At 34.5% G+C, this 25,425-nt stretch overlaps 1 protein-coding gene across 5 annotated transcripts in view; it reads left to right on the forward strand.

The window, feature by feature from the left end:
* The window catches only part of HEATR5B (HEAT repeat containing 5B), a 99,747-nt gene that overhangs the window by 18,226 nt on the left and 56,096 nt on the right, over positions 1–25,425 (forward strand). For all 5 annotated transcript variants that reach the window (XR_012004519.1, XM_072770502.1, XM_072770505.1 and 2 more), the window contains exons 9-19: positions 2,303–2,458; positions 2,955–3,205; positions 4,865–4,976; positions 6,507–6,659; positions 7,724–7,823; positions 8,140–8,249; positions 9,185–9,348; positions 9,879–10,054; positions 11,512–11,617; positions 14,229–14,419; positions 23,430–23,589. Coding sequence is in view for 4 of the 5 variants with exons in the window: in XM_072770502.1 (XP_072626603.1) it covers positions 2,303–2,458; positions 2,955–3,205; positions 4,865–4,976; positions 6,507–6,659; positions 7,724–7,823; positions 8,140–8,249; positions 9,185–9,348; positions 9,879–10,054; positions 11,512–11,617; positions 14,229–14,419; positions 23,430–23,589 (1,679 nt within the window). In the remaining variant the exon portion in view is untranslated. The remainder of the gene's footprint in view (positions 1–2,302; positions 2,459–2,954; positions 3,206–4,864; positions 4,977–6,506; positions 6,660–7,723; positions 7,824–8,139; positions 8,250–9,184; positions 9,349–9,878; positions 10,055–11,511; positions 11,618–14,228; positions 14,420–23,429; positions 23,590–25,425) is intronic.

The following is a 25,425-nucleotide window of genomic DNA, read 5'->3' on the forward strand; positions in this document are numbered from 1 at the left end:
TTCTGCCCTTTCCCCATTTGTTCTCTCTCTAAAATAAATTTTTTAAACAAAGAAGTAAGAATTTAATTAATAGAGAATAACCAGTAACTTATATTTAAAGAATATATACTAAGTATTTTATAAAAATCAGTAAAAATAATTTCACAAATGATAATTTTCATTGTTTATAATAGCTTACTTAGCATACCATTTTTGTTTTTTTTATTCTTTTAATTCTTATTTAAATTTTAATTAACATACAGTACAATATTGATTTCAGGAGTACAATTCTGTGATTTATCACTTATGTACAATACCTAGTGCTTATCACAAGTGCCTTCCTCAGTGCCCATCACCCTTCTATCCCATCACTTACCCATCTCCCTCCATAGCCCCTCAGTTTATTATGTATCATTAAGAGTCTCTTAGGTTTTGTCTCCCTCTCTTTTTTCCTTCCTTCCCATATGTTTATCTTTTTTTTTTTTTTTTTTTTTTTTTTAAGAAAAACATGAGTGAAATCATATGGTATTTGTCTTTCTCTGACTGACTTATTTCATTTAGCATAATACACTCTAGCTCTATATAGGTCAAGCAAACCATTTTTATTTATTTATTTTTTAAGATGTTATTTATTTATTTGAGAGTGAGAGAGAGAGAGAATCCACACATGGCTGGAAGAGCAGAGGGAGAGGGATAAGCAGACTCCGTGATGAATGTGGAGCTCATTGCGAGCTCAGTCCCACAAACCTGAGATAATGACCCAAGCTAAAATCAGGAGTCAGTTGCCTAACCAACTAAGCCACCCAAGTGCCCGAAGCAAAACGTTTTTAAATCCACGGGGCTAACTGATAATTATGAATTGTGAATTAAAGGGTGTTTAATGAGGTCTTTTTCTTCAGCTATATTAAAATAATAATCTGTCCTAGGTTCACAACTTGAAAAATATTTGTACAATGATGTGTTGGAGAAATGTTTAAGTGACAGAAATACTGTGCCAGATTGTCGGAATAAAATAGTGAACCAGATATAAATAGTACCTGGTCAGGGAGCTGTGGTTTAGTAATCAAAAGAGTTTATGCATTTCCAAGTCCAGAAATAGCTAAGAATGAAGAAATGAAAATTATAGTCTGTATTGTATTATTTTATTCTATTCTGTTATTGTGTATTATATATTTTTATAGTCTATTTGTTAAATTTAAATTGAATTAATTAAAATATAGTATATTACTAGCTTCAGAGGTAGAGTTTAGTGATTCATCAGTTGCATATAACACCCAGTGCTCATTACATCATGTGCCCTCCTTAATGCCCATCACCCAGGTACCCTGTCTTCTCACCTACCCCACTCCAGCAACTCTCAGTTTTTTCCCTATAGTTCAGAGTCTGTCATGGTTTTCTCCCTCTCTGATTTCATCTTATAGTCTGTTAATACATGATGAATACAAAAAAGGTAAGGAAGTTTTACTGTCCTATAAGTGTTAATAATCATAAAATCATAGACTAGCCACTTGATTTTTTTTTTTTAATCTTAAAAGCGGAATTAAATACGATGCTATCTGTCTGGGATTTATGCTAGAATATATGCTCAAGTAGTAATTTGACGAGGAATCTTTAGTTGTCTCATGTTAAATACACTTTAGTTTTATTGAAAGATCAGGGAAAGGGGTACCAAAACTAACAGGAACTTTGAGGAACATCTTAGTAAGAAATTCTAAAGCAAGTTTCCTTATAGATCTGCTTCCTGGTCAGTAATTTTACACTGTTACTATCAAAACATTGCAGCACTTGAGGTAACAACGGTAATAACAAAATAACAATAATGGCTGCTGACACTGACTGCATGCCTATTGCAGGTAGCATGGTACTTTATTCTTTATGTGAATTGACTTTTCATTCACCACAATACTTTCTGAGCCCTTAACCTCTCAGGAGGAACTTGAGACTTGGATTAGTGGAGTGTTTGCCCAGTGTCATGTAGCTGACTGGTGGAGCTAGGATTGGAACCCAGGTGCCTTTCTGTGGAGACAGTGCTTTGGTACACTTACAGTTTGCTGCTGCTTGCTAAAGTTGGTGTATTCCTGGAAGCAGGCAAAATACCTCAGTGTGTATTTAAGTACTGTCAAATTGTCACTGAACAGTGTTTTTAAGTCATGTCAGTGTTTACTTATGCAAGTGTTCTGCTAAGAAGTAATTACCTACAGAGTTTTTTAATACCCAGGCATAAACTGGTAGAAATATTGGTATAAAAATATCAATTGTATAAATTTAAAAAATTATGTCACAATTTAATTCACCCATATCAAATATGATTATGTACTTCCAGAAGCAGTAGTGAATGATACTAGTGGTGAAAACAAATCTGGAGCAGCAGACATCGCAGCAAGCCAGCATGTGATGGTCTGTGCTCTTCAGGAACTCGGGAGCCTGGTGCAGAGCCTGAATGCTACTGCATCCCCTCTTATTCAGGAAGCATCTATAGGTATGATAATTCACTTCCTGGAATTCTTTTTACCATTTAAAAAAAAGTCATAAGTGTGATTGATATTTAACTCCTGATTAGTTGCTTGCCATTATAATTAGCAGTTTTCAGATCATTTGTTAAAAGTTGGGTTTTATTTAAGATTTGCTGGGCTTGTGAATGTTGAATAAATAGTTAAATAAAATTTGGGGAAGCAAATAAAAAAAGTCATGGTAGTTTGTTTCTAATAATTGGCTAAAATTTGTGAATACATATTTAATTTTTACATCAACATTTACATTTTTTGGATGTAGTTATACTATGTTTTTTGTAGGAAATGTTCCTTTAAAATTCTCTACTATTTCTGAGATGATGTATGTGTTTTTGGCAAAGTTCTGAAAGTTTTTGGGTGAAAGTATAATGATTCTGATTTTAATCACCGTGTTATATGTATTCTTCTAGTACATGAAATCATTGGACTTCACTAAAGGGTCAATTTTTGTGTATTTCTCTGTAGGACTTTTGGAAACTGTGACATCAGTGCTTCTTCATCCAAGTATGGCTGCGCGGCTTGCTGCTGCCTGGTGTTTGCGCTGTGTGGCTGTGGCATTACCATTCCAGTTGACACCATTTCTAGACAGGTGTGCAGAACGGCTCAACAACTTAAAAACTTCACCAGAAGCTGTTAGTGGATACAGCTTTGCAATGGCTGCTTTGTTAGGTGGAGTTCATCAGTGTCCGTTGGGTATTCCTCATGCCAAAGGAAAGGTATGACAGAGACCATGGCATTATAAGTGCTGTCATGTGGGCTTTTGCCTTTTTTTCCCTTTCAAACTTTATTAATTGATTGATTGATTGATTGATTAATTAATTATTGGAGTTCGATTTACCAACATATAGTATAACACCCAGTGCTCATCCTGTCAAGTGCCCCCCCTTAGGGCTTTAGCCCTTATTGGGCTTTATAGCCTTTACTGTGTTTAATGTTGAGCTGGGTGATTAAATACCATTTTTACTATAATAATATAAAATACAGTGTTCTGCAAGTATGGAGTTGACAGACCTTAATTAAAATTTGATATTTAATTCTGCATAGGAATAGTAAGTTTTGTCTGGGTGTAGTATTTTATTTAAATAAAAAGCACAATAATTATGTAGAAATAAGAGCCCTTCTTTGAGCTTTTAGAGGTAAAAATTCACATTGCTAATATTCAGAGATGTCAGAATATGTTATTGCATTTAGTGTTTTGATAATAATAGTTGAATAGTTTTTATTGAGTCAGGTTTTTTTTCTTTTTCTACTACACCTACTAATACTATTATTATGATTTTTTTCTCAAGAATATTGTTTATGTAAATATTATTTGCATCTTTACATATGTAGATTGGGGCTAGGTTTTTAACTTGTTCTTTCTGGGACAGTAGGTCCAGATCCATTCATTCTTACTAGTTCCATAGCTACTCCTCGAGCCATAGCTTCCATCTCCCTTTGTTTTTCGACTACCTCCTCTGATTATCCTGCCCACAGTCTTTCTCCTGTCTGCCCATACCACTTCCATGTTTCACATTAGCTCAGAGACGCTTTGGGTCTACCCAGTGCTCAGAGAATCAGTACAAATCCCTCTGTCTGCTAAACTGTCATCTCCACAGTTTGCCTTCATTCTCATTTCCCTGCTTTATTTAGACTCATCATCTTGCCTTCTTCCTATGCCTTTCCCAGCCTTCATGCCTTTATTCATATATTAGAATCTCATCCTCATGTTGGTCACGTGTTTAGAGGCCCAAATGAAGTGCCATCTCTTTCATGCAGTCTCCTCAGAGCTACTCCATTCTAGGATAACCTTTCCCTTTACAAACGACGATTATATCTGTTTTACTATTTTGTCATTTAATCATGTGCTGCTTGTTATTTCCCATTGTTCCTGTGACTTCCCTAAGACTGTAAGTGCCGTATTAGCTCGACGGCAGAAACATAATGGAAGTTCAACAAATCTGAATATAGGATAATAGTACTACCAATAATAATAGCATTTATTAAGCAGTTACATGGACTAGCACTCTTCTCAGTGCTTTGCTGTGTTAACTTATTTAATCCTTGCTAGAGTAAGATTGGCATTCCTATTTTTACCAGTCAGGGAACTTAGGCAAGGAAGTTAAGTTACCCAGGTCAGAAAGCTGGGAAATAGCTAAGCTAGGATATGAACCCAGGTGGTCTGTCTCTTAGCCACGATGCTGTGCGGGGTCTCCTCAGAGACAGCAGTGCAATCAGGGTTGAGTAGATCTTGACACTGTCTGTTTTACAACATGTTAACAGCAACAACAAGAAAGGACAACTTCTTTTTTAATAAAGCATACTAGCTATGTATTTTCTTATTTGATTCCTTTAACTTGTTTCAGTTAACATCGAATTCTAAACTTCTCTTGCAGATGGTAGTTAGTATTGCTGAAGATCTCTTACGAACTGCTGCCCAAAATAGCAGGCTTTCTCTACAGCGCACCCAAGCTGGATGGCTTTTACTTGGAGCACTTATGACTTTAGGTATAGTTAGTTATATTCGAGTAGGATCTTAACTAACTCTATAACTGTCAGTAGATGATAATGAAAATTTAATTTTAAAACTATTAAACTTCACATTCTAGACTTTAAATGACATGATAAAATTGGTGAAGGTGTTTTCCTCTCATTTGGGAGATTTCTATCTTTGGTAATTTCTGCTTAAGTACATTTAATGAGAAAATTGTTAACAAAGTTTCACCTTTACTATCAGAATAGCTCTGGTCTAACTAATTGGCTTAATGTTAACCAAATGAGATGAAAGTATCAGGGCACATTCCATCCCCAGAGTGACAAAAGTGACATGATTTTGGTAGGGTGATAAAGTCACATTTAAATAGTCTTGGTGCTGCTTTTCTGGGGTTACCCTTCTGCATTTTACTTTCCTAAGTGCTATGACAAATCTGAGATGCAGGCAAAATTTAGCACTGTACACAGAATGGAAATACTTGTCATTATGGTGATGAGATGCGTCTACTTTTTAGTTTATATGTTCAGCTTCTGTGAAAAATTTGTGTGTGTTTGTGCGTGCATGTGCACGTGTGTACTACAAAATTACTCATTGGTTTTAGTGTCTACCATTTGGAAGTTATACTTTGATCTAGTTTTCTAGGGAAAATAAAAAGTGCTAACTCATCCAGAAATTTATGTTAAATATGTTAAATGATATGTTAAAGGAGTTTCTTAGCAATGTGAATGCGTGTTCTTAGTTCTAAACATACTGCTCCTCCATAAAACAAAATAGCCATATCAGTTACACCCCAGATGGAGGAATATATAGATGTATGTGTGTGGGACTGGGTGTCTATGTTTATATACCTGTGTATTTATAGAAAAGATACATAAGATGTGTCCCAGATGTAGTTTATTATTGATAATACATAATCCACCATTCTGAATATAGTTGGGTAATTTCTTTTAAAGTGCTTTCTGTGGATTGTTTGGCTGCTAGAAATATTGATATCACGTTATTTTACTTCTGAATAAGAAACATTTTGAGGTGGGGGACCGGGGAAATGTGGAGGATGGTGGTCAAAATGCATAGACTTGCAGTTCTGAGATGAGTAAGTATGGGGGGAATGTGGTGTGTGGCAGGTGGCTGCAGATAACACTGCTGTGACAGACAGGAGAGCTGGTAAGAAAGTCAATCCGGAGAGTTCTCATCACAAGGAGAAAATTTTTTTAAAGTTTTTCTTTTTTCTTTTTTCATTTTATTGTGTCTATATGAGATGATGGATGTTGGCTGCACATGTCATGGTACTCATTTTACAATTATTTGTAACTCAAACCATCATGTTGTATATGCCTTAAGCTTATACAGCAATGTATGTCAATTATTTCTCAATCAAACTGGAAAATAAAAGACACATTTTGAAAATCTTGCTCTTACAGAAAAGATAGAGTGAAACGATAAGTACTGTTAAAGCCTGTGCAGGGCTCTGACTATTGTTTGTAATGTATGTCTTATATATATGGTTTATACGTTAAGTTTTGCATTCTCGTTTCCTCCAATAGGACCATCTGTAGTTCGTTACCATCTGCCCAAGATGTTATTACTGTGGCGAAATGTTTTTCCCCGTTCTCTAAAGGAATTGGAGGCTGAGAAGGCCCGAGGCGATTCTTTTACCTGGCAGGTAACATTGGAAGGTCGTGCTGGAGCTTTATGTGGTAAGAACTGAACGGATTGTACCCTCAGAATATTATTACTAAAATATTTGTGAGGGGAGGGAAAATTACTACTTCGAATTTTTATTTTAATGTGTAATGATAAATTCATAGACTTACAGATTTAAAAAGAAATTTTTTAAATAACCTGTGCCAGTTTGCTAATTTTGAAATGGAAATGAAACTGACACTCTGAAAGGAGGTTAGTTAGCATTAGTGGTAAGACTAGAGCCAGAGCCCAGGCCTCTTGATTCCCATTCATTACTGTCATCTACCTGTCAGAACTGCACTGGCCACCATATAAACAATCCAGTAGGTATTCAAAGGAAGAAGAAACTCAGGATCTCCAAGGTCACTGAATGGACAGTAAGTCTTTTCATAATGGACAAACAGCTATCATTATCAAATCTGTAAATGTTGTTGCATTTTTTCCAGACATCAGCATTACAAAAATTATGAATAAAGTTGTTCTTGTTTAGCAGTCAGCAACTTACAGGAAAGGCTCAAGTTTGGTTTCACTTGTAACTAGAATTATACTGGGTGACTTTTTTTTTTTTTTTTTTTTTTTGCTTTATCTCAGAGTAAAAAGTGCTTCTTTTTCCAAATTGTGGGAAATAGATATACGCTAAAGCATAAGGGCAACAGGCTAAGGTGTCAGTTTTGTTCCCACACATCTAAGAGCTGTTTTTGTCTTAGTTCTGTTGCTGAAAGGCAGCAAAGATGTTTCTTCTCACTAAGCCGTTTGTCCACTCTTGGTTCTGTCTTGAAACTGCTTTCTTTGTAGTTATCTGAATTTAGTGATGTTACAAGATCTTTGCATTCCCACTCACAGAAAGAAATCTCCCTAACAGATATCTTCCCTCCCTCCACCTTTCTTCTAGCCTTTTCTAATGATATTTCTCTGTAGTTGCAATTAGTTCTTCTTTTGGTTTGACCTGATTTTAGAACCTTATATTTTATAGTAATGGAGAATTATAGGTATCTTTATATAATTCTATAATTTTTTAATAATTTTTTTAATTTCACAAATGCTATCCTAAATTTTCTTTTTTAAAAATTTTATCTAGCAATGAGGAGTTTCGTTGCACATTGCCCTGAGCTCTTAACTGAAGATGTGATTAGAAAATTGATGACCCCGATTGAATGTGCCATGACTATGATGTCACAGTAAGTAAGCAGTTACGATGAGTTGACATCCAATTTTACATATTTATAAATAGTCATGTTTTATACTTCCCTCTAACATCATATACAAAACATATAAAACTTTACTGTTTTAAAATGACCTTAAAAATCATAGTAATGGTATGGATTAAAATAAAATTATATTTTATAGTGTTCCAGTAAAGGCCACATAAGAAACTAAAATGAAAATGTAATACTCACCAATGTAGTTTGACAGTACATCGATACATTGCTGGCAATGTTTATAAATAACACTTATTCTAGTAAGCTGATACCAACTATACTTTTGATATTTTAGCATTCCGTCTGTAATTAAAGCCCATGGAGCTCATCTGAAAGCTAGTGCTGCAATGGTCCGTTTAAGACTTTATGATATCTTGGCTTTGTTACCTCCAAAAACTTATGAAGGTAAATAAAATTTACAGTGTCTAATTAAAAATTCTTCAACATACCTTTCCAGTTCCTTATGATATTACAGAGTCCTGACGAAGGCTCTCCTCTGACTTTGCCAAGGAAGACAACCATTTTACTTTTCTTCATATAGAGTAGCTAACACTCATTGAGCACTTACTGTATTCCAGTTCTGTTCTAATCCCTTCACATGTATTATCTCCTTTGACTCTAACCACAACTTTATGAAGTTCATAACTGAGCTGTATTTTATAGATGGAGAATCTTGGGTACAGAGAGGTAAGGTAACTTGCCCAAGTCTGAGATCTAGTAAGTGGCAGAGCTTGGATTCAAACCAGCTGGTTCAGCTTTAAAGTCTATGCCTTTCATTGCTCTCCTAAACTGCTTCATATGTATTATAATATAGATAATAACTTAGAAGTCTTGACAGAGCATAATAATGTACTTTACAGATATCAAATATTATATAAAATGCTAATAATAAAATAAGCCGTTGACTTGTCTTCAAGTCAGCCATGCCCAAGAATTCTGATGTGCTCTGTTTCAATGTTTGCACATCACTGAATAATTAATAATAAATAATCGTGTCATATTTAATATACTTAAATAGATATTTAAATCATTTAAATATATTTAACATATTTAAATTTATTACATTTAAATGTTTTACATTTAAATATTGAACATAATATTTTATATATATTTCTTCTATTACTTTAAATTGGGCTAAGAGGCATAATATAATAAAAAAGAAAGTACCTTTATTTTATGTTAAAACCAGCATTAAACTATTTAATATAGATTCTTCTAAAAAGAGAACAGGGACTTCATTATTTAAGCCCTGTAGAATATGTTACCTCTTTTTGTGGGCCATGATTGTAATTTTCATAAAAATTATTCTCTCTTATCTGATCTGAAGTTCTGTTTTTTAGGATCTTTCAATGCACTGCTTAGAGAACTGGTAGCAGAATTCACTTTGACTGACAATTCAGCCAACACGACCACGTCCCTGCTCAGATCCCTCTGCCATTACGATGACAGTGTTCTTCTTGGTTCCTGGCTTCAAGAAACTGATCATAAATCAATTGAAGACCAGGTAGCAAACCATACAGAGAACTAAAATACAACTTAATCAAAAGCAATAGTTTTATCATACATCATAATTTAAAAAGAAAATATTGCAGACTAAAGTTTATTTTAGCTTTTTTAGACATTTGAAGATAGCTTCCTGATGGTAGATAGTGAAAAGTAAACTTTTTACAGTCTTTTGAAAAAGTTATGAAGGAAAGCTGCTTTTAACGAGTGTTTTGTGGGTTTAAGTTATCCTGTTTTGCTTGCACATTTTAAGATGGGCTGTATAAAAATGTTTTAGAATGAATAAGCATTTTCTTAAAATTATGCAAGTTGTTCCTGATGGCTTTTTTTTAATGGCCAAATCACATTGTTATCTATTTAAAAATTTTCAAATTCAGTCATTCTTGGGGTTTTTTTGTTGGAAATTTTCAGATTCACTCATTCTTGGTATTTTTTTATATTGTTACCTTTTATCCTTCCTCTCATTCTATTCTTCATGCCTAATACTCTGCAAGTAGATTTTGAATTATTTTTATGTCATTCTTTTTGTAGCTCCAGCCAAACAGTGCATCTGGAAGTGGGGCTCTGGAGCATGATCCATCCTCCATTTACTTACGAATACCTGCTGGAGAAGCTGTGCCTGGTCCTCTCCCTCTTGGAGTTTCAGTCATTGATGCTTCCGTGGCTCTTTTTGGTGTGGTGTTTCCTCATGTTTCTTATAAACATCGGTTAGTATAAAGTCAATCAGTTAATTTTAATTAAATATACCAGAGGAGTGGTGGGCAGGGGGATAGGTTAAGTACGTGAGGGGATCAAGGAGGGCACTTGTTGTGATGAGCACCGGGTATTGTATGGAAGTGTTGAATCACTATATTGTACACCTGAAACTAATATTACACTGTATGTCAACTAACTGGAATTTAGATAAAAACTTAAAAAAATAAAAATAAAAAATAAAATAAATTTTAAAATGTTAAAGTATTTAACATAAAGTTATCAGGAAAAAATATATATAAATTATATTCAAACAATAGATTTTCCCCTCCCAGTTACCTGCAATAAGATGAATTGATGCTTACATAATAGGTTTATAAATTTAATAATGTAAGTGACATATACATGATGAAAAAAATTGCATGAAGATTCTACATAATTTGAAATTGTTTTTAAGATTTGGCTCTCTGTGCTGGTATCTGGTACCACCGTATTGTGAATTGCGTCTTAAACAGCAAGGTTTTCATTTCAGTAGCTAGTTTGCGAGTTTCTAAGTAGATTTTCACTGTATCTTTTGTGAGGGACATCAGTTTGGTAAGACACTTGTTTTTGTTACTGAAGAAGTTAATGAGTGAGAAGTCTGCTCTCTAATATTTGTCATTCAGTTTGAGTCTGGAACTTGGGAAACTAAAATAACATCGTTTTCTAATAGGACCATTTTGATTTGCTATATTCTTTGTACATAGACACTCTCCTTAACTTCAGTAGGCATTTTGTCTGTTTATGGTAGTTTTCTCAAATTCTTAACTTCCCAGCATTCCTTTGCCCATCCCACTTATTTTTAGAAGAATCTGAAATGACCTCATTGTCTTTTATTAGAATAGTCTCAAATGGCTGTGATTTTCTTTTTTGCCATTTCATTTAAACATTTTGAAATAATAATAAAAAAAATCACTTCTGATGTTCTACATTTTAAGAAATGACCAATGTTAAATCTTTTAAAAAATCTCTCAGTTAGCTTTTGAGAATAGGACCTGAGGTACTATTTTCTTCCATGTGAGTGTATTTTAAAAGAAGAAAAAAAATGATGCCACATTTTAAAATTTCCAACTTAAAAATCTTCCACAGAGATGCGTAATTAATGATTGTTATTCTATTTAAGAAACCATGGGTACCGACTATATGCCAGGCACTTTGTTAGATGCTGGTGTTAATGTTAAAGAACACTAAAATTATGACTTTGTTATGTTAATTAATGTTTAGTTGCTTGCTTTGTTCCAGTTAAAAACCACATGTCCCTGTATCAATTTAGGAGGAGGAGATCTGGTTTGAGCCAGCTGCAGGAATGAAATAGAAATGAAACAGCATGGACCATTATTTGTTACACACTTAGCTTATAGTCATATTCCTGTTTTCTGAACCGTATTTGGATAAAAAGTATTGTTAATGGGATCTTTTTCTATGATCATAGGTTACAGATGTTGGATCACTTTGCTGAATGTGTTAAACAAGCCAAAGGTGTCCGCCAGCAGGCTGTGCAGCTTAATATTTTTACTGCTGTTCTAAGTGCACTAAAGGTATTTACTTTTAAAACATAAGTATTCTGAACTAAGATTTTAATTAATGCCTTTAATAAGGCAGGTATATCTACACTGTTATGAATATGTTTGTATCTTGATACAAGATACAAACTTGATAGCTATGTAACTTGATATCTATGTAACTTGATGACTATGTTTTATGTCAGTTCAATTAAATTATTAGAAACTATTAGGCTCATTATAATTAAATAAGTGTTTTATATTTTAATAATGTTAAAGTTCATCTCTCGAAGTGACCATTCAGATCTTACAAATGCTAATGTAAGTTCTGTCAGAATTTTCAAAGATGTCTAATGAAATCGGATATTCTACTGAAGATTAACCAGATAAAACTTAAGTTCAATTTGTAGTTTAGAGCATAAATCAAGAGAGGCTATGTTGTATAACTGAAAGAAGGCTGCATTTAGAGACTGTGTTCTGGTTTAGTTCTCACTAGATTTGTGTCTTGTGCAGTTCTTTAACCTTTTAAACCTTGGTTGCTGTGTGTATGGAGTGGAATAACAAGTATTTTGCCTATATCTCAGAGTTCATGCACTGTTCTGTGCAGCATGCAGCTTTTCATGATATATTTGAAAACTTTTATATTACTCAGCACTAAGCTTATTATAAGGTTTTACTCATAAAATAAAATGGCAATAAGTACAACGTTTAAATGGGCATGAAATCATGTTTTGTAAACATCAGGGAAAAGGAACATAGGCATTGATCATAGACATATAAGTTTGTATCATTTATAGAACTGTTAGTATATACCCTATTTAGAGATCATCAACTAATACCAATATCTGAGTTTCTTTTTTTTTAATAATAAATTTTTTTTTTTTGGTGTTCAATTTGCCAACATACAGAATAACACCCAGTGCTCATCCCGTCAAGTGCTCCCCCTCAGTGCCCGTCACCCATTCACCTCCACACCCCGCCCTCCTCCCCTTCCACCACCCCCAGTTCATTTCCCAGAGTTAGGAGTCTTTATATTCTGTCTCCCTTTCTGATATTTCCCACCCATTTCTTCTCCCTTCCCTTCTATTCCCTTTCACTATTTATTTTCCCCAAATAAATGAGAACAAATAATGTTTGTCCTTCTCCGAATATCTGAGTTTCTTAAAAAAGAACTGGGTAGTCATGATCTCCCTTAGTGTTTGGAAGGCGAGTGCACCAACTATAATATTGGTGTGCAGTATACTTTTCTTTGTAGATTTGCTCACTAATGCCTCTGTTGTAGTTAACATTTCCCTTGGCACCATGAGGTGGATTTTTGGTCTCAAGTAAGTTAAGTTCCATGACAGTAAGTGTAGCTTGAACAGAGATATTAACATTTAATATAATGAACAAACTATCGATATTTAGTTACTGATTATTTTTGACCCATTTTATCTTTTTATATATATTGAATGTACTCTTGATGATGTAATTATCTTCTCTGGAATTTTTATATAAACACATCAAGGTTTCATATTCATTAGACATTTTCCTTACTTAAAGTTCTAATGACAAATGTCTATTAGCTGAATGATAGTTGATTTAATAGTAGAGTGTCCTTTATATACACAATTTTTTATATTACGTCTGTATCCAAAGCATTAGTATTTAGATAGAGACACTTCCAGGTATTGCTCATTTTAGGCTGATTGACTAGAATTATGTTATATATCATGTTCTGAATCATGTTTAGGAAACTGATTACTGCTGACTTAAGAGATACTGATTCTAGGCATAGTATATGCATGTCAAAGATGGTTGAAGAAGGGCAAGCAGGAGAGAATGGGTAAAAATAGATGAAGGAGATTAAGAGATACAAGTTTACAGTTATAAAATAAATAGGTCACAGGAATACAGCATGGGGAATATAGTTAATAATATCGTAATGTTGTACAGTGGTGACTTACACTTATGATAAGCATAGCTTAATGCATAAAATTGTCTAATCACTGTGTTGTATACCTAAAACTAATGTTGTATGTCAACCGTACTTCAGTTAAAAAAAAAAGATGGTTGATATATGTACCCCTATTTTATAGCAGCATTATTTATAATAGCCAAGATATGGAAGTAGCCCAAGTGCCCATCGATAGATGAATCAATAAAGAAGAGGTGGTGTGTATATATATGTATTGGAATATTACACAATGGAATATTACTCAGCCATAAAAAGGAATGAAATCTTGCCATTTGCAATGACATAGATGGAACTAGAGAGTATAATGCTAACTAAGTCAGGGAAAGAAAGATACCATATGATTTCACTGATATGTGGAATTTAAGAAACAAAACAAATGAGCAAAGGGGGGAAAAAAAAGAGAGAGACATAAACCAAGAAAACTCTTTAATTATTGAGAGCAAACTGGTTACCAGAGCGGGGGGGTGGGGGTGGGGGGTGAGTGGGTGGATGAGTGAAATAGTTGATGGGGATTAAGGAGCGTGCTTGTCATGAGAATTGGGCGATTAAAATAAAAATTTTTAAAAATTAAAAAATACAAAGATAGTTGGAAAAAAGTGGGTATATTTACAAAGATAGTAGCACTTTTTTTTCTTTTATTTAATGTGAATTTTGAATTGCCTTTTTTTTTTTTTTTTTAAATAACCATAGGGCCTGGCTGAAAACAAAAGTACTTTAGGACCTGAGGAAGTTCGTAAATCTGCTCTGACTCTGGTTATGGGTGCTCTGGACAACCCAAATCCCATCTTACGATGTGCAGCAGGAGAGGCTCTTGGAAGAATGGCTCAGGTGGTTGGGGAAGCAACCTTCATTGCTAGAATGGCCCAATATAGCTTTGACAAGTAAGTGGGTCTCTTTACTGGCAAGTAAGTTTTTCATAGAGGCAAAGATGTCTTTTTAAGTAATTAATAATTATACTAATTGGATGATATGTTTTCCACATGGTATCGAATGTGACAAAATTTTGTGGGTTTTTTTTTTTTATGATGACCTTTATTTTTTTTTTAATGATCTTAGTTTTTAATTCAGTAATTGTTTAAACTCTAGAATCCAGGAAAGCCATAATATTGTAGATACTTTCAGTGTGATGAGGTTTCAGCCTTTGAATGTTACATAATGGAATCAGGAGGATTGTTAATAGGACTTCTCATTTAGTTATATGTATTCTGCTCTGAAGACATGCTCTGGTAGTCTTCTTCTTTTATTTCTGCCCCCCATATTATACTTTTCGTTAATTAATCATTTTTTGGAATAAGCCATTCTTTTTCTAACTCCCAGCAAGTTTATCATCTCTTAAATTATCCCCGAAATAGGGGAAAAGATAGTATTGGATTTTAAGGATTTCTTTGTATATTAATTAAAAAGTGATCTCAGAGTTCCAACTAAGTATGCATAAGATGATGTAGTTATTAATGACTCTGGTTGTTAATCAAATACTTAAGTAGAGAAGTTGAAAATCAAGTATGGTCAAGAACTAATACTTGAGTTATGTAAATTAACTATTCTTAATGATTGTGTATTTTGAGTACCAGTGTACCAAACCAGGCCATAATCTTTAATGAAATAGATGGGGAGAAGCAATGGTGGTGAAGCAGTAGTTCTGAAGAAAAAGTATTTTCTGAATGCTTGGTTATCTGAGAATGATTTTCCCTGTCTTCAAATATGAACAGCAGTTTGTCTACTTATAGGATAGTGCCCCAGTGTATTGTTTGAATCACTAAAGATAATATGAACAAGCAGAAGATAAAATATTCCCAGATACTTTTCTGCATAATAACTTCTGCCATTTTCTAGCAATAGATTAGTTTTACTTTTCCAAGTATGTCATTGATTCTGAAATCAGCTGTCATTTAAGATGTTTTTAAAGATTTTATTTATTTGTCAGAGAAAGAGCACGCACATACACATAGGGGGAGTAGCTCCCCACTGTACAAGGAGCCAGATATGGAACTCGATCCCAGGACCCTGGGATCATGATCTGAGCCAAAGGCAGACGCTTAACCAACTGAGTCACTCAGGTGTCCCAGGAAGTTTTTAAATACAACCAGTCTTACCTTTTAATGGTTTGTGCTCTGTTAATAATAGGTAAAATAAGAATGTATTTGTTTGGAAAACTCCAGAGTGGTAATTTTGTATTTTAGTTTAAGGAGCTCTAATTTACAAGTATTTTCAATACCTGTAGGAATATTTATTTTTTACTTATTCTGGTGAAACATAAGGACTATCATTCATATTAGTATCCGTCTGGTTAATGGTTTACAAGTATTTTTAGTGCCTAGTTTTATTAGCCTTTTCAAATAATTGATTTTGATTTGAAGTTAATTATTACATGCATTTTAAGTTACCCATTTTTCACAATTCATCTGACATTAGAATTTGTTTTAAATTCTCTACAAAACATCATAATTAATTGGCAGTGTTTTTGGCTTTTGTTTTACTTAAATTCAACTAACCAACATATGTTTTTTTCTTTTTTTTATACTGCTGTATAAAGTAATGGTACATTTAAAATCTGTGATACCTTAGGGACATTTGGGGTGGTTCAATTGATTAAATGTCCAACTCTTGATCTCAGGGTCGTGAGTTCACACCCCACATTGGGCTCTATGCTGGGTGTAGAGCCTACTTAAATAAATAAATAGAGGCACCTGGGTGGCTCAGTTGATTTAGCCTCCATCTGTTGGTTTCAGCTCAGGTCATAATCTCAGTCTTGAGATCAAGCCCCTCCTTGGACTCCCTGCTCAGTGAAGAGTCTGCTTACCCCCTCTCTCTCCCTCTGCCCCTCCCCCCACTCATGTACTCTCTCTTTCTCAAATGAATAAATAAATCTTTAAAATACATAAATAAAGTAAAAATAAAGAGCTGTGGTATTTTAGATTAGCTTAGCTTCAGTGTCCTCTCGTCTCATTATAGTAGAGTGTTTTCATCTACACTGTCTCTTGTTTAATATCTATGAAAAACCAAAAGTACTTATACATATAGATTTGTCAGCTGTATTACACATTAAAATCTTATGCCATCTTACCAAGTAGACAGGAATCATTCCTATAAACCATTCTGGTTACAAGAAGTTGCTTCAGCTGCTTAAGACCAGTTCAGAAGGAAATAAAAAACATTACTGGTTGAATTTGTTTCCATTCTAGTAGAAAATTACTTTGAGATCCCTGGGAAACATATATTCTTATAGCTTATTTACTCTATTGAATAGATGATTATCACTGAGAGAATTGACCCAAATTTACCTCACTGAAATGTTACCCTTTGAAAATTACCAAAATGAAGGCAGTTTTGTAATCTCTGTAATGCTTTAGAATTCACAGATTGCATTCATTCTTAACTTATTTTATTCCCCAAAGTAACCGCTATGGAGAAATTGAGAGTTGGAGGTTATTTATCCAAGGATATAATATGTTAGAAATACTGCTAAGGGTAGGCTTAGTTTACTTCCTTTATTACTACATTTCTTCATATCTGTTTTGTGACAGCACTTGGGATTTTTCTTTCTTCACCATAGGCAAACTGACCAACCAGACTGTTGGTGACAGACTTTCATCTCTTGAGTTTATTTTACTTTTATGGGTTTAACAGAAATTTGGTCATGGATGGCTTACTGAGAGTTATAATACAGTTTTAAAAACGCAACCAAAGTTTCTCTCTAGACATCTTTGTTACTTTGGGTGTTTTGTTCTTACTGGTATTTCATTGTTTTCTTTTTTTAAATCTTGTTTTCTTATAGTAACTGACTATGTTGGCATATGATTATGAGTCATAGTATTTTATAGCTTAAAAAGTATTGTTATATATGTTCTTCTATTTGAACTTTTCCATTTCCAAAATGAAGTTTAGAGGATAGTTCTGTTTTAAACTCTACATTGCTACTTACATATGAATAAAATAAATCTATTCTTTCAAATACACATTAAAAATATGCACAGGACTTGCGTTGCCAGTCATGGTGGAAGAACAGGGGCTAGGTTTTTGCTGCTGTCTAAACAACTAGAAAACCAGATAAAATAAATGGAACAATATTTTCCAGACATCGGACAACAGTCAGCCCAGAGCAGTGATCCCTGAGAAATGGGAAACAAACAAGGGGGGAAAACTATAATTGCTCCAGATTTCTGCCTGGAGAGAGTTTCCAGGCTGAAATGGAAGGATAGGAAACCCAAACCTAACTGAACTAAAGAGAAAGAACTTAGAGTTTTGGGAGGTCAACATAGTTAGAATGTGTGGAGTAGAATATGTGAGAGGAAAGAACTGCACAGAGAGAGAGCTACAACAGAGGAGTCATCTCAAGTCTTTGGCTGAGTGCTGCTGTGTGCAGAAGGAAACTGCCCAAGACCAAGAATAAACCCAGAAAAGAAAAAGTGTGAATAGGTGGAAAGAATATGAAACAATCCCCACAGCTCACACAGGATTGAGAATAGTTCCTACTGTCCAAATTGGAAAGACCTCCTAAAATGGAGTCTTCAAAAGTATATAGCCTTAGTAGTGAAGACAATATTGACCCACTCTAAAGCAACTTAAAAGAAAGCCTTGAAAGTATCAAACTGATTCCAATTAATTTAAGTACATTCCAGATCAAAGCCCAACAGCATTTAAAGAAACACAACTTATATAGCACCTAATATTATAAAATTTGTAGTACCCACTATCCAATCCAAACTAATTAGATGTATAAGGAAGCACGAAAATAAGATTACTAGGAGAATATATCAGTTATTAGAAATAGGCCCAGAAATGGAAGAGATGATGGAATTAGCAATGAAGAATATTCAAAGAACTATTATAAATATGCTCCATATTTTTAAGGAAATGTAAGAAGAACCCAAGCATGATAGAAAAATGAAATTCATAACCCAGGGAAAACTTCTAGAAATGTAAATTATCTCAAATGAAAAAAATACATTGGTTAGGATTAACAGATTAGACACTGCAGTGGAAAAAAAATGATCCTGAAGATGTGGAAATAGAAAATATTCCAAATGAAGGACAGAAAAATGACTGGGGGAGAAAATGAATAAGAGTCTCAGTGACTTCTAGAACATTATCAAGCTTATATTCATATTACTGAAATCCTAGAAGTAAGAGTAAGTAGGTGAAAATTATTTGAAGAAATAGTAGACGAAATTTTTCGATTTTGATGACAACTATAAATTTACAAAGCCAATAACTTCAACAAACCCCAGATGGAAGAAAGACCAAAAAAAAAAAAAAAAAGTATATCATAATCAAATTCCCTAAAGCCAGTGATAAAAAAAGCAGCCAGTGGGGAAAAGACTTCATTCAGAGGAATAAAAATAACAATTTTAGCAGGCTTCTGATAATAAACTATGCAAACAGAAGACAATAGAGTGAACTGGAACTTTATACCCAGTGAAAATGCTTTCCAAAACTGAAGTTTTAATAAAGACTTTTAGACTGTGAAAAGTTGGGAAATTCATTGCTTACAAGGTATTCTATAAAAAATGTTAAGGTTTTTTTCACAAAAAAGGTGGTCCTAGATGGAAATTTAGATGTACATTAGAGAAGTAAAGAGTGTCAAAAGTGGTAGATATGTGGATAAAGACTTACACTTTTATAAGTCTATTTTTAAAATGACCTATTATTTTTATTCTTTTATTTTTTATTTTTTTGTTGTTTAGTTTTTATTTCGTAAGGATAAACTTAACTCTGCAATTCAGCTAGACTTGGAGGGGAATAATGAAAATACGGAATTCATAGAACTACAGTGATAGCACAAAGATTATAGGATATTTTTAGCAGATGGGAGTGAAGGGGTGGTCTCCTGAGCTACAGAAGGAATGGTCTGGTAGTTTAGATAAAACACAAGAGAAATTTATTAGATTTGTCCACAGTCAGCAATGTTGGTATTTTTGCTGGTCTTGCCGTTCCTGGACCCAAAGCGCTCTGTGACTTCCGCAATATTCATGCCCTCTTTCACTTGCCAGAGACCACAACCCTGCCATCCAACCACTCACTCTTGGCAGTGTAGATGAAAAAACTGGGAACTGTTTGTGTTGGGTCCAGCATTTGCCATGGACAAGATGCCAGGGCTTACCTGCTTCAGGATAAATTTCTCATCATCATAGTTCTCTCCATAGGTGGACTTGCCACCAGTGCCATTATGGCATGTGAAGTTACCACCTTGGCACATAAATCCCAGAATAATCCTGGGAAAGCAGGAAGTTTTACAACCAAATCCTTTCTCTCCAGTGCTGAGCATGAAAGTTTTCTGTTGTCTTTGAAACTTTGTCTGCAAAACAGCTCAAAGAAGATGGGGCCCAAGGGCTCATGACCATGGCATTGTTGTGCACAGTAGGGTTGACCATGGCTGGGTGGCATGGGTGGCTCCTGAGCAGCAGAGTCTGCAATCTATTTTTATTCTCATTTTTTAAATGCCTTGGAAAGATAATTGACTCTTTAATGCAAAAATAATAACATATGGTAAGATTTTAATATAGAGAGAAGTAAAATACCTGACATCAAGCACAGAAAATAGAAGAGATGGTAGTATGCTCTGATTGTGTATAATATACATGAAAGATTATATTCTTTTTTAAAAAAAAATTATTTGAGAGAGCGGAAGAGAGAGCAAGCGAACATGAGCAGTGGGAAAGCAAAGGTAGAGGAGGAAGCAGACTCCTCACTAAGCAGAGCCTGACATGGGTCTTTAGGATCACGGTGTGAGCCAAAGGCAGACTAAGTCACCCAGCCACCTGCAGAATATGATATTCTTGAAGGTAGGTCATAATTAGTTAGAAACATCTATTATAAACTCCAGAGATTCCACTAGAAAACAAAAATAGATAACTAATAAACAGTGTAGATAAAATGGAAGCATAAAAAATACTAAATCCAAAAGAAGGTAAAAGGAACAAACTGATGTGACAAATAAATCACAAATAGCAATCTCATAGACTTAAATCCAACTGTACTGATAATTGAGTTAAATTTAAACGGTCTAACATTACAAGTAAAAGGGTTTGTAAGATTAAATAAAAACAAGATCTAGTGCCTGGGTGGCTCAGTCAGTTAAGTGTCCGACTCTTGATTTCAGCTCAGGTCATGATCTCAGGGTCTTGGAATTGAGCCCCATGTCAGGCTCCCTGCTCATTGGAGAGTTTGCTTCTCCTTCTCCCTCTGTCCCTCCCCTCCTACCTACCACCCTCATGCTCTCTAACACACACTCTCAAATAAATAAAAAATAAAATCTTTAAAAAAAAAAACAAGATTGCTGTCTACAAGAAACTCCTTTAACTAAAAGAGATAGGTTAAAAGTAAAAGGATAGGAATAATCTACCATGAAAACACTAATCCAAAGGTAGCTGGAGTGGCTCTGTTATTATCAGAAAAAGTAGATTTTATAACAAAGATTGTTACCAGAATAAATGAATGATTTCATAATGATAAGAGAAACAATTCCCCAAGAATACATAGCAATTCTCAATGTTTATGTATCTTATGATGTAGTTTTAAAATACATGGAACAAGAGGCACGTGGGTGGCTCATTTGGTTAAGTATCTGCCTTCTGCTTAGGTCATGATCTTGGGGTCCCGAGATTGAGCTCCATATTGGGCTCTCTGCTCATTGGGAAGTCTGCTTCTCCTTTTCCCTCTGCCACTCCCCACCAGCTCAGGCTCTTTTCTCTTGCTCACTCTCTCCTTCAAATAAATAAACAAAATCTTTAAACAAAACCAAACCAAACAAAAAAAACACAACTAAATGGAATAAAACCTAATAGCAGTGAAAGTGCATAACTATAGTTGGCTATTAAGCATTACTCTCTCAATAATTGATAGAGCAGATGCTCCCAAATTATTAAAAACAGAGATTTTACTAACATGATCATCTAATTTGGCCTAATTGACATTTATAGACTACTTTACCCAAAAGCAGCAGAATATACATTGTCTTTCTTTCTGTCTTATTTAGTCAGTTGATTTATCAGTGTTTCGATTCTTTTCAAAAAAAACAGCTTTTTGTTTCATTGAATTTCTCTATTTTTCTATTTTCTCTTCCACAGATTTTTTTTTAACAGATTTTTTTTTTTTTTTTAAAGATTTTCCTTATTTATTCATGGGAGACACAGAAAAAGGCAGACAGCCTGATATGGGACTTGATCCCAGGACCCTGCGAAGGTAGATGCTTAATCCACTGAGCCACCCAGGTGCCCTCTAAGATCCAGTGATATCTACTTTACCTTTACAACTTGCTTCATTATGCTTTTGGTTCAGTTTGCTTTTTTCTATTTAGGTTCTGAAGGTGGAAGTTTAGATAATTGATTTAAAAGCTTTCTTCTTTCCTAAGAATTTTAATGCTGGGACGTCTGGATGGCTCAGTAGTTGAGCATCTGCCTTTATTTAGCTCAGGGTGGGATCTCAGGTCCCGGGATAGAGTTCTATATCAGGCTCCCCACGGGGAGCCTCCTCCCTCTGCCTGTGTCTTTCCCCCCTCTCTCTCTCTCTCTCATGAATAAATAAAGTCTTAAAAAAAATTTTACTGCTATAAATTTACCTTGAAACACACTTGAGCTGCATCCCATAAATTCTTATATGTTTTATTTCCATTTTTTGGCTTGATTAATTATTAGTCTTGGTAAATGTTCTATGTCTATTTGAAAAGAATCAGGCAGCCCGGATGGCTCAGCGATTTAGCGCCTGCCTTCATCCCAGGGTGTGATCCTGGAGACCGGGGATCGAGTCCTGCATTGGGCTCCCTGCATGGAGCCTGCTTCTCCCTCTGCCTCTCTCTCTGTCTCTCTGTGTCTATCATGAATAAATAAATAAAAATCTCAAAAAAAAGAATAAATAAAATATTTTTTTAAATCTTTAAAAAAAAGAATTAAAATTGGTGAATTTTATTGTATATAAATCTATCTCAATAAAGTATATTTTTAAAACGTAATTTATACTCTCATGAATAAATAAAAAATAAATTTAAAAAGTAATTTATAATGTCTCCTTTTTATATATATATATTTTAAAGATTTTATTTATTTATTCATGAGAGACGCAGACAGAAGGAGAGGCAGGCTCCTTGTGGGGAGCCCGATGCAGGACTCGATCCCAGGTCCCCAGGATCACACCCCAGGCTGAAGGCAGTGCTAGACCACTGGGCCACCAGGGCTGCTTCCTTTTTATATTTTTGAATTCATTAAATATATTTCCCAGGGATAAAGACTGATGCATTTTAAAGAGGTTCACAGCGGGCAGCCCTGGTAGCCCAGCGGTTTAGCGCTGCCTTTGGCCAGGGTGTGATCCTGGAGACCCGGGATCGAGTCCCATGTCGGGCTCTCTGCACAGAGCCTGCTTCTCCCTCTGCCTGTCTCTCTCTCTCTCTCTCTCTGTCATGAATAAATAAATAAAAATCTTTTTTAAAAAAAGCATTTAAAGAGGTTCAAATAATTATAGAGAAATTCTTAAGCGAAAGTTAACGTTTTCCATAATTCTGTGACTAGAGATACAGTATTTTACATTTTTAAAGCCAGTTATAAAAGCAATTCTTTTATTTAAAACACCAATAATAAAAATATTTTTCAAATGATTTTTGACTTTTAAAGGAATAATTTCAAAACTAAGAAGTGATTCTTTTTTTTTTTTTTTTTAGTTGTGATTCTTCTTTCAAAGTTTCTCTAAAATAAAAGTAGGCTTTATTCAGTGAAATATTTGATTTTAACCAACCATTTTCATTAATTTCTAACTCTTGGTAGGGAGTGGAGGAAGAAGTAATCATGATTGTAGTCTTTCTGATTTCCAGAATGAATCCCTTTAATGGTGTGACTCATAAGCTTGTTATTATTGCCATGGAGGAGTAGAAAAATCAATCCCTGAAGCATAATTTTATTTCAGGTTGAAATCAGCCCGAGATGTTGTATCCAGAACTGGGCATTCATTGGCTCTGGGTTGCTTGCATCGTTATGTTGGTGGTATTGGCTCAGGACAACATCTAAAAACCAGTGTCAGCATTTTATTGGCTCTCGCACAAGATGGAACATCCTCTGAAGTTCAGGTATTATGTTGATTTTTTTATTATTAAATTTTTAAATATTTTAGGAGTATTACATAAAATACTGATGGTTCTAATAATTTGTTCAGAAAAATATATTAGAGTCTTTCTCTTCCATGAGTCTTATTTGTAAAAATGTAGAACAGGATTTTGTATTTTAACCTAATCTTAAATCTTTCTTATTCTGGGAATTTAACCATTCATACATACTTTTGAAACATTGTTTCTTTTTATTAATGTCTTTTGTACTTGTTTTCTTTTTTTACATTTCCTTACATTTGCTAAATTGATCGAATTTATTTTAATAACTATCCTCTCCCTTTTCCCACTCATATACCAACGCAAGTCCAGGGTTTTTTATTTAATCTTAAGTATCTTGGCATTTTCTGTTTGTTTCCTTCTCTTTATTTTAAATATTTTATTTATTTATTCACGAGAGGCAGAGACACAGGCAGAGGGAGAAGCAGACTCCCTGCAGGAGCCTGATGTGGAACTCAATCCCAAGACCCTGGGATCATGCCCTGAGCCGAAGGCAGATGCTCAACCACTGAGCCACCTAGGCGTCCCTGTTTGTTTCTCCTTAAGCATTTTATATACAAAGAAATATAACCACAATGAAAGACAAGAGCTTCACTTGCATGAAAATATACTACACTTTTGATTTGTCATCTCACATTGATGCACCTAAAAATATTAAGAATATGTGAATCCAGTAGCATTCAACTTACCAGCTTCATATTGGGACTATAAGTTGGGAAAAGAGAGAAATTCAATTGGCACTGGGGCCTACAATTAGTTTATTAATAAATTAGTTCCTTCACAATTAGATAAGAGACAATAAATCCACCAGAGGCATCTAGTCTATAGGCTTAGTTTGCCTTTGACTTCTTGGTAAAAGTTTCTGGCTGTCTAAAGCCCAAAATTCCCAAAAGGGTTAGAAACAGAAATCAAGTAAGCTTCTCTCTTAATAGGTGCTATGCTGCTTTTTAAAAAACTCTGTTTTCAAACTGGAAGAAAATTTTACCGAAAAAGTTTCTTCTTTATTTTATTTTATTTTTTTAGATTTATCATTATTATTCGAGAGAGAGCAAGCACACAAGCAGGGTTGGGGTAAGGGCAGAGGGAGAGGGAGAAAGATCTTAAGCAGGCTCCATGCTCAGTGTGGAGCCTGATGTGGGGCTCAATTTTACAACCCTGGGTCAGGAAAGCGAAGAGTCAGACACTTTTATGGACTGAGCCACCTGCCACCCCCCCCTCCACTTTTTCTTTTATGTCAAAGAAGAGGTGGTAATGTGCTTTCTTTTGTCTTTACCTTGTTCTCAGCTTCTTGCTTTAATTTGTTAAAACCACACTCCTCTAAATGGCCACTCTACTTGATTCTTTTTATATGACAAGACATTTTACTATACTTTGTATCAATTACATTCCCTCAGTGCTACCATGTATTTGCACAAGAGAATCATGGATTTTCTTCAATTTCCTCTAATGTGTCTTCTATTTTAAGAATCCTAACTCAAAAGTCATACTTTACAGTCATATTATTGGCTACCTCCATTAACTATAATCAGTAGAGATTTATTTTTCAATAAATATTTTTGGGGGGCAGCCCGGGTGGCTCAGTGGTTTAGTGCCGCCTTCGGCCCAGGGCGTGATCCTGGGAGACCCGGGATTGAGTCCCACGTTAGGCTCCCTGCATGGAGCCTGCTTCTCCCTCTGCTTGTGTCTCTGACTCTCTCTCTCTCTCTTTCTCAAGAATAAATAAATAAAATATTTTTTTAATAAAATATTTTTTAAAAAAAATAAATAATTTTTTTTGTATCCTCAATTCCTGTCTTGAGA

Source organism: Canis lupus, chromosome 12 (genome assembly GCF_048164855.1).
Source record: "Canis lupus baileyi chromosome 12, mCanLup2.hap1, whole genome shotgun sequence".
In the NCBI taxonomy this organism is placed as follows: Eukaryota; Metazoa; Chordata; class Mammalia; order Carnivora; family Canidae; genus Canis; species Canis lupus.